This window comes from Sesamum indicum, linkage group LG13 (assembly GCF_000512975.1).
Source record: "Sesamum indicum cultivar Zhongzhi No. 13 linkage group LG13, S_indicum_v1.0, whole genome shotgun sequence".
Taxonomy (NCBI): domain Eukaryota; kingdom Viridiplantae; phylum Streptophyta; class Magnoliopsida; order Lamiales; family Pedaliaceae; genus Sesamum; species Sesamum indicum.
The window spans coordinates 749,163-758,746 of record NC_026157.1 but is presented as its reverse complement, the minus strand read 5'-3'; the positions used below and the strand labels follow the sequence as shown (position 1 = coordinate 758,746).

The 9,584-nt window shown below is 32.2% G+C and overlaps 1 protein-coding gene across 1 annotated transcript; it reads left to right on the top strand.

Moving 5' to 3' along the window:
* On the top strand, window positions 2,801-8,346 carry LOC105176048. The gene is made up of 2 exons (XM_011098725.2): window positions 2,801-3,576; window positions 7,540-8,346. Exons 1-2 carry the CDS (start codon window positions 2,953-2,955, stop codon window positions 8,176-8,178), a joined length of 1,263 nt encoding a protein of 420 aa, XP_011097027.1. The 5' UTR covers window positions 2,801-2,952; the 3' UTR covers window positions 8,179-8,346.

The window sequence follows — 9,584 nt, the reverse complement described above, 5'->3', positions numbered from 1 at the left end:
ATTGGTGTGCTGATTGATCTGACATTTAGCAACGATTTACCTTGGGGACTCTATCCCAAGCTAACGGGCAAGTGGAGGTCACAAATAGAATATTTGTACAAGGCATCAACCAAGTTCGAGCAGACAGGTGGGCAATATATTGACGCCCTGCCCAACACATTATGGTCAGGACCACCCCTAGGTCAATCACACGAGAAATGATGTATGATCCGTTATCCCTGCTAAAGCAGATCTGAAAACCTTAAAAGTCCAGCACAATGAACAAGAATGTAACAATATCTTGCTACTTGCTAACTTAAATATAATAGATGAAGTTTGAGAAGATCCTTGAACCGCATGAAAAGGTACAAACAGAAGGTGGTGAACCCCTAAAATAGAAAGGTAAGAAGGAGAGAATTCTAGGTGGATGATCTCGTGCTAAATAAGGACTCTTTCTTGTCAACACAACAAGGTGCATGCCCTAGGAGCCTAGTAAAGTTTTTCCAGCTGAATGAGCATGGACAAAAAAAATCTTTTATTTTACAGGATTATTTGTACATACTTCAACAGTTTGAAACCGAGTCTTGCACTCCCAGAGTGGGGGGGGGGGGGGGGGAATTTTCCCCCCCCCCAATTTTTTTTTTTTAAAACCAAAAAAAAAAAGTAATTATGCCACCTCCAATATTTTTTTTTCTCAAACCTAAAGATAAAGAAGTCGGCCCACCGGGCAGCCCAACAGGTCAAATCTCGTTGGCCCATGAACTTGTATTATCTTTATTATTAACTTGATAGGTCCAAGAAATGAGCTCAATCCAGCAAGTCAAGTCAACATATAGTAGGGACGACATGTTACACAAGTAGTTGACAGCTTAGGACACGCCATACAAAGAGATTTCCAACCAACTCCAAGCAATCCGACTGGAATTTAATTATTATATCAACAAGTAATAGGTTCCTAAAATCTTGCATAGGATGGGCAAGCTTTAATGAAAAGGTCATATCTTTGTCTAGACAAGTTTAAATTCTAAACTCTTTTTTCTCTTGTTTAGCTAACATGTGCAACTATCCAATAGTGCATGATTCACCTTAACCACTTTCTGGATCTTCCTATGCCAACGTTTATAAAAATGAGACATGTTGCAGTTACTTTAGTAACACATTCTATCACACTCCAACTCTCATTCTCTATCTGTTACTAATCTATTTTCAGCATACTTTTTGCACTCCACACAATTTTCGTCACTTTAATATTATATTCAATCATTTTTTGATTCAAGTTTCCCTTTTATTCTCTCAATAAACACATACTGATTTAAGCATTAGAATACTAACCTCTATAGTGTTATTGATCCCCCCGATAATCTTACAATTTTATAAAAATCTTTTCATCATTTTGGTGTTGTTGGACCCCAATACACATTATGCGATTCTAATCCCAGTTGACATCACTTTGTATGACTTTTATAGTTAAGTTTTTCTATTTAGAAGTATGGGCTCATGTGTTATACAACGTATTTTTTATTAATTAATATATATAAAAAAAAACTCAAAGAGAAAAACAATTACTACATAAGGTGAGTGAAAGATCTTCAAAACCACCACGTGCTGAAAAATAAGGAGGCAAAGCAAAGTTTTGGACGCTTGAAATCCACTTGGCACCACTCCATGTCTTTCTTCCCCTCTCTCTTTTCCTTCACTTCAGCATCGATCAAATCTTCCTAACCCCCCTTTGAAATCTTCTTCTGCACATCACACTTCATTTCTCAACACTCTGATCAACCAAATCAGATCAACACTCTACGTACCTTTGGTTGCCCCTCCAGTTTTGGTCCAACGAATACGAGGTACGTATAATACTGTCTTTCCCTTTTCAGTTATGTCATGAGATTGTCGGAAAGTCCGTTCATTAATATGTAACTTTGTTCTGACCGTAGACTTTAGCATGAAAGTGCTTGTGGAGTTTCCCAGTTGTAAAAGGCATACACTGTTCTAATTACTTGCAGGTATTTTATATTGAATAGTGTGAATCTCCATATGAGTTTTTCTGAAAGAAGATTTCACTATCAAGGACAAAAAAATTAAGTCTGTGTACTAAAATTGTCACTAATTATGTATATGAAGTAAGAAGAAACTGTGATTTTTATAATTTAAACAGTGATAATATTTACACAAAAATTGTCGTAACCAATAATTAATGCTAGAAAGCTATGCACGATGTTGTAATTATGTATAATTATATATCACATATATAGTAATAATTTATAGTAATAAAAAATACTTCACTGTAAATGCGGTACTAATTATTCATGTCAGCAATTAAACTAATATATATATTGGGACAAGATTGAAATCTTTGAGTGTAAATTATTAGATTGATGCCCCTGAGGTTAAGTCTAATTATACAAACACCTATTGTTCTTTGTAAAAATTACAAGTACACCCTCTAAAAGGATGTCAGTGTAATTATTGTTACCCACGAAGTATTTGTAGTATTTCACCACTGAAAGTGGGATGCACTTGTAATTACACTTGTAATTATAGCTACAACCATTGGGGTACGTGTACTTATATAATTTTACCAGAAAAAGAGAAACGCGTATAATTACACCTAATTTTACGAAGATGGCATGTAATTCAATCTATATTTAATTACAATGACAACCTTAATTAAACCAACCACTTACTATAATTTTTTATGAAGAATTAGAGGGTTGAAATCAAAATATATGAATCTATATATATATATATATATGTGATATATAATTAATTAATTACTACAGGTGTAAGTAATTAATTTGGGTATGCAGGTCCTTTAATGTCCAAGGTGTGATGGCAAGTGAATTTTGGAATCTTGAAAGATGGCATGCCCAAGCTTCTTCTGACTCACAATACTCTTTAAATTTGCCTCAAACTCACACAAACACACTACCCACACTCACACATGCTTAATCATCACTTCAAAATCTCTTGAAAATGAAGAGATTAGAACAGCAGCAGCAGGAAGAACAGCAACACTTGTTCCATTCTGCCAAGTTCCACACCTCCCAACCCCATCTCCAAACCCTCATCATCTACTTCCTCTTCTTCGGTTCCGGTTTAATGATTGGAATCACACTCAGTTTCTACCTCACTGACACCCCTCCTGCCTTGCAACTCAGGCAATTCATCTCCACCGTCCTGCCACCTCCTCCGCCCCCCGCCGTCGTTGAGCCACTGCCTTCCCCACCCTCACCTCCACCTCCTACACCCATCCAACAGCCACCACCACCACCACCACCTCCTACTCCCGTCCTAGCGCCACCGCCACCGCTGCAATGGGTTCCGGCTGCCGGGACGAATTTGATGCATGAGATGGGGGATAAGGAGTTGCTGTGGAGAGCGTCTATGAAGCCTAAGATTGGGGAGTACCCGTTCAAGAGGACACCTAAAGTCGCATTTATGTTTCTAGCGAGAAGGGAGCTGCCGTTGGCGCCGCTGTGGGAGATGTTCTTCAGAGGGCATGAAGGGTTATATTCCATTTACGTGCATTCTCTGCCGTCGTACAATGGGTCTGAGCCGGAAGGATCGGTTTTTCATGGCCGGAGGGTTCCAAGCAAGGTATGCATCTCAATCCCCTTACCTATACTTTTATTTATTTATTTATTTATTTTTATGGGCTATATATATGCTTAATTGATTTTACTCCTAATTAATTAAATAGTACGTTGTTGTTTTTGTATAATGTAGGTTGTAATTTTGTGATATTTTATGGACTCATAGAGGGGATTGAATTTTATATTTCAATTCATATTGTATTTTTATATTTTATGCGATATATATATATATATATAATACGTGTAAACAAATAATGTTACTTAATTATTTTAATTAAAATAAATTACATATATATATTGGGTATATATGTGAATTGAAATGGAAGATACAATATGATTTAAAATAAAAAAATTAATTGGGTTTGGTTGAGTTTATACCTATAACTTTGTTTTGAATATATTTTGATTTTTTATTTTTGACAATATTAGATTCAGTTCTTTATATATCAATTTTACATAAATTTGATCATTTAACCTAATTAATAACTCTTTTGTCCTTTGATGATAAAGTTATCGGATTCAAACTAAAATGAATAAATTTAAAGGACTAAAATTAATAATAGGCAAAGTTAAAGGACTAAACAAATAATTTTTCCTAAAAGATTTCACATAAGTCTACATATATATATATATATATTATAAGATGTTTTAAAGGTTATAAGATGTCTGAAATTATTTTAGAAGGAAGTTTTCAAAATTAAAATAGGATGATGAAACTTATAAGATGTTAATAAATAATAATCTTATAATTAAATTGAAAGGGTTAATCGATTTTAAAAATAAGTTACGAATGCTCTTTATTTTTTTTATTAAAAAGAATTTAATAAAGTTTATATATGAAGTCTTCTATTATTTAAACTCATAATAGTTTTTCTCCTTAAAAACAAATTATCAAACACTAAATTCTATAACATTAGTGGGCACAACAATTTTATAATACATGTCACAGGCAGTAATTAATTACTTCGTCTATTATATATATATATATATATATATATTGTAGTTGACCATCTGAATATATAATATTTTGTGGGTGGCCTTAGAGTGCGGGAATTGGGCAATTTGAAATTTGAAATTCATGCATAAATAATTACTGAATAAACTTAGGTATAAAGGAAAGGGAAAAGTATTATTTTAGTCTGTTAAGTATGCCTAATTTTAATTTTAGTTTGATAACTATGTTTATTTTTGTTTAGATTCAGTAACTTACGAAATTGCTTATTTTTAGTTTTCTGACAGATTTTTGGACAATTTTACCCCTATGCATTTTTTGAAAAGCAGTTTTAGTTCATATGCACTCATAGGGGTAAAATTGTCTGAAAATCTGCCAGAGGACTAAAAGTAAGCAATTTCGTAAGTTACTGGACCTAAAAAAAATGGACATAATTATCGAACTAGAATTAAAATTAGACATACTTAGCGGACTAAAATAATACTTTTCCCTAAAAGAAATTCAACATTTAAGTATAATTAATATCATGGTTAAAAAAATATACCGATAGTAAATAATTATTGGTCACGGCTAAAAAAATATACCTATAGTAAATAATTATTGGTCACGGCTACACAACGATTTTGACAATAACAAAAATATTTCCTATGACTTATAATTATGACAAAAATAGTGTTCACAGTACATAACTTAAAATTTTACATTAGTCTTTGTTTAATCATGATTAATAATAACTATTTTCTACGACTTTAGTTCATAATCAATAGTAAATTTTCTTTAAGTGTATCTTTAGATTATTAAATAGGTCCGAAATCACTATAAAAATAAAATAAAATGAAATATGGATATCTTTACGTTGTAAATAATTACAACTTAAACATCTTAATAAATTAATATTATGTACCATGATTAAATATATTTTTCAGTATACATTTGGATTCGTAGTTAGAATTTCGAGGAAATAATTTAAAAAAAGTAATTTCAGATGATTCTATATAAAAATAATTTGAAACGATCATAACACGTTCAAAAAATTTATTTTAAAATTTATAATTTCATATTTTCAATCCAAACGCAACGGTTGGAGTAATTTCATAGAAAAGTAGGTGGGAAAAGTATTAGAACAAAAACTTTTCACATCCTCCACAAGAAAATACAGTAAAACCTCTATAAATTAATACTCTATAAATTAATAACCTCTCTAAAATAATAAAATCTTCCGGTCCCGACTTGGGCCTTTGTAAAAAATCATCAAATTCGATAAGATAATAAAATAATAATTTTTTAGAAAATTCCTTTATAAATATTAGGTCCCATTAAAACTCTAAATTAATAATTCATAAATATTACAATTATATTATTTATGGTAATTTACTAAAATGTGAAGTCTGTAATGCTTTACGCATTTGATCATTCATGGATGATTTTGCGGTGCCTTTTAGATGAGAAGACATGGTTGGGTGTTATAATTTATTTTATTATCATATTGAGATTTATGTAATATATGTTTCATTCATCATGCATGAATATATTTAATTGGGTATAATAGTTATTTAAGTGTATATTTCTTCGATTTTACTCTAATTCCACATTGCATTCCAACTTTTGCCCTTCAAATTCCTTTCTTCTTTTGGCTTTCTTTCTTTTCTTCTTTACGAGGAGAAGTTGAAAAGAGGCATCTGTTCCTTTCCTCAACGTTTCTTGAAAACAAAAACAAAAAAAAGTTTCTTAAACAACACAACAAAGATTGTAGTTGTGAATGTTAAGCAATCAGTAATAATTAGAGATAATTATATTTACGTAATTGATTTATGATTTATTTGTACAAATTACTCAACGCATGTAATTACAAGAACTATTGCTGACAGTAAAAAGAATATATATCATTTGTGTAATAATATTCATGTTTTTTTTTGGGGGGGGGGTATGTAATTTTAGAAACAATAGGGGGTGATTTGTGTAAATGATGTAGACGTTTTTTTATGGGGATATGTGTAATTTTCAAAAAATAAGATTGATTTGTGTAAATAGACCCTAAGTTAGGGATGTAAATGTAAATATCCCTAATAATTACTGATTATCCTTAATTCTCTGCTTTCTATAGTCTTTGTTAATTCTCTTTCTGTGTTATCAATGAGTACATTTTAAAACTTGTGTTAAATAATTTTATTAACTAGGTCAGGTAAGTTAATTTTGAAAACTTAAGGCCATGTTTGATTTTATTTTCATTTTTAATTTTCAATAAGAAATGCCTGTTTTTAATTCTGGACAGATTTTCGTGCGAAATTGAATGACGATATGTTTGGATTAATTGAAGATTGTGTTTTATATTGTTAGTAATGCCAAATTATATTTTTTTATTTGATGAAAATGATAGTTTTATATTTTATTGTTAGTGAAGTCAAAATGAATATATTTTTTATTTAAAAAAATTAATAGTTATATGTACTTTTTCTTGATTTCGAATTGTTAGTGATGTCCACCAAGTATTATAAAAAAAAATATATATTACTGGTTTATAAATTAAAAAACAAAAAATTTTATATTGCTACTCTTTACATTTACATACATATAAAATAAATATTCAAAAAACTTATTCAAAAAAAAAAAATCCAAAAATCCGTTCAAAAGAAAGAAGGGAAAATAGAGTTTTAATCATATAATTATAGGGGTCGGGGTGACAATTTTGGCCATGTTAAAATCAAATTTTTTAATTTAGTCCTATAATTAGGAAAAAAATTGCGGGTTTTAGGAAAATGGGCTAATTTCATTGGAATCCCAAATTTAATTGGATGACGTGCAAGTTGCGTGGGTTTTTCCATTCATTGATCGAAGAAATTCTTAAATTGTCAAAATTATAAAGTTATAGGATTAAATATTTATTAGTTCATTGGGGTAAACTACATTTAATATGAAGAAGGAGATCAAAGTAAGTATTCTGAAAGTCATGTTGTTGGTCTATACAATCTGATCACATGCTTATATATATATATATATATGTGTGTGTGTGTACAGGAGGTGAAATGGGGAGAATTTAGCATGGTTGAAGCGGAACGCAGGCTGCTAGCTAATGCATTGCTCGATTACTCAAATGAAAGATTTGTTCTCTTATCGGAAGCTTGCATTCCACTCTTCAACTTCACTACCATTTATGATTACCTAATCAAGTCCACCACAACCTTCGTGGAGTCGTACGACTTGGCTGGCCCAGTGGGGCGTGGCCGATATGACAAGCATATGAGGCCACACATCAAGCTGAAAGAGTGGCGGAAGGGGGCGCAGTGGTTTGAGATAGATCGGGAGCTGGCGTTGGAGGTCATTTCAGATCGGCTGTATTCCTTTTTATTCAAGAAATACTGCAAGCCTGCGTGCTATTCAGATGAGCATTATTTGCCCACATTTGTAACCAAGAAATTTCCTTGGAAGAATTCAAACAGAACTTTGACTTGGGTCGACTGGTCCAAGGGCGGGCCGCACCCTTTGAGATTCGTCCGATCTGATGTCTCGTCTGCCCTGCGGAACCAGTTGAGGAGCAGTAGCGAGTGCGTGTACAATGGGAGGCCTACAGATATTTGCTACTTGTTTGCTAGGAAATTTACGGTCGGTACTTTGGATCGTTTGTTAAGATTTGCGCCCAAGGTTATGCAGTTTTAATATATATACCTTAATGTACATGCATGCTTGTACTACATTTTTTTTTTCATATTCTTTTGTTATGTAGTGATCTATTCAACTATAGAGAAAGAATTTGATTGTTGTAGTTAGATATTAGATAGTATCATTTGGGAAGTGTTGGAAATGAAATGTGCTAACTTTTATTGCTTTCTGATGTTTGTTATTGAGGTTTGAATTTGATGATTTTGGCAAACAAATATCACAAAAAAATGAAAATTACGTTACAAAAAAATGAAAGATTTGTAATGGTAAGGCCATTCTAATTAAAGCAGTCGTTGTAATCATTGTGAAAGATAATTTTTGTTGAAGTCATGTAGTTGATGAAATGAATTTGGTACTTTTATAATGGTTTAACCGTTACAATGACCGTTCCAAAAGTATTTGAAATGATGGTGTTCGTAAAGATGTTACAAATTTCAGGTAGTTACATGTTGAAATACCTTTTTGCCACAACTCATGTTGATTTTTAAAAGTCACCCAAACAATAGTAAAATCATTCCAAAATCGTGTAAAAAGTTGTTGCACGTTTGTAGTACGACATGTCCGTTACAAAAGCTGGTATAAAATAGAAGTCGTTACAAATTTATAACGGTTTTTGGGATGGGTTCTTTGACAATGTAACGACCATGTAAAATATGAAACCATCTCTTCCAGCTCTTGTGTAATAGACCGTTAGAAATTTATAATACTGTCAAGTCGGTCGAAATACCAACCCTATTGGTACGGCTTTTTTATGAAAATAAATTTTTGTTACAAAGACCATTTCAATAATGAATTAGTTTAACGCTTATATTTAACGGTTATTTTTGTCGTCCCAACAACTGTTCCAAATAATCTTAGCCCCTCCAGTAAGTAAGATACAAATTCACATAGTCAATATGAGTACGTATTGTCATACTACCTGTGGCTGCGCAAACCCATTATGCACAACTTCAGTCTAATATTATGGGACTCCAATTTAAATTGGGATATGTCTGGTCGAAATACCTCCAAATCTTTACATAGGACAGATGACACATGAAATCCTCCTGATGGGTGGCATGCCACAATCATGTGTTCCGTAGTTGCTGCAGAAGCATACAACTTCTGCAATCGAGGAGTAAGCTGTAGGTATCTAAGAATGGCATATAGGGGTTTTTTGTAAGGGGGGTCTGTTGAATCAGATATCAAGAAAGCAAAGAATTCCATTGGAAGAAGCTGGAAAGAAAGATGGAACAACCTTGCAGTTCTTCTACCCATTCAAGAACAGAGGCAGGCTCAGTTTAAATATCCAACGGGAAATAAAATTAACTTTATCAACTAACTAATTGCAACTGGCAAAGCTACTAATAAAACGTGTTTAAGAAATGCAACTCTATTAAAACAAAAAGGAAACTCAAAACGCG

What these genes read in the sequence shown, in the direction of transcription:
- LOC105176048 (XM_011098725.2), top strand. Translation starts at nt 2,953, where the DNA reads ATGAAGAGATTAGAACAGCAGCAGCAGGAAGAACAGCAACACTTGTTC. An exon ending in GCCGGAGGGTTCCAAGCAAG is followed by an intron (nt 3,577 to 7,539) that starts GTATGCATCTCA and finishes GTGTGTGTACAG; the next exon opens with GAGGTGAAATGGGGAGAATT.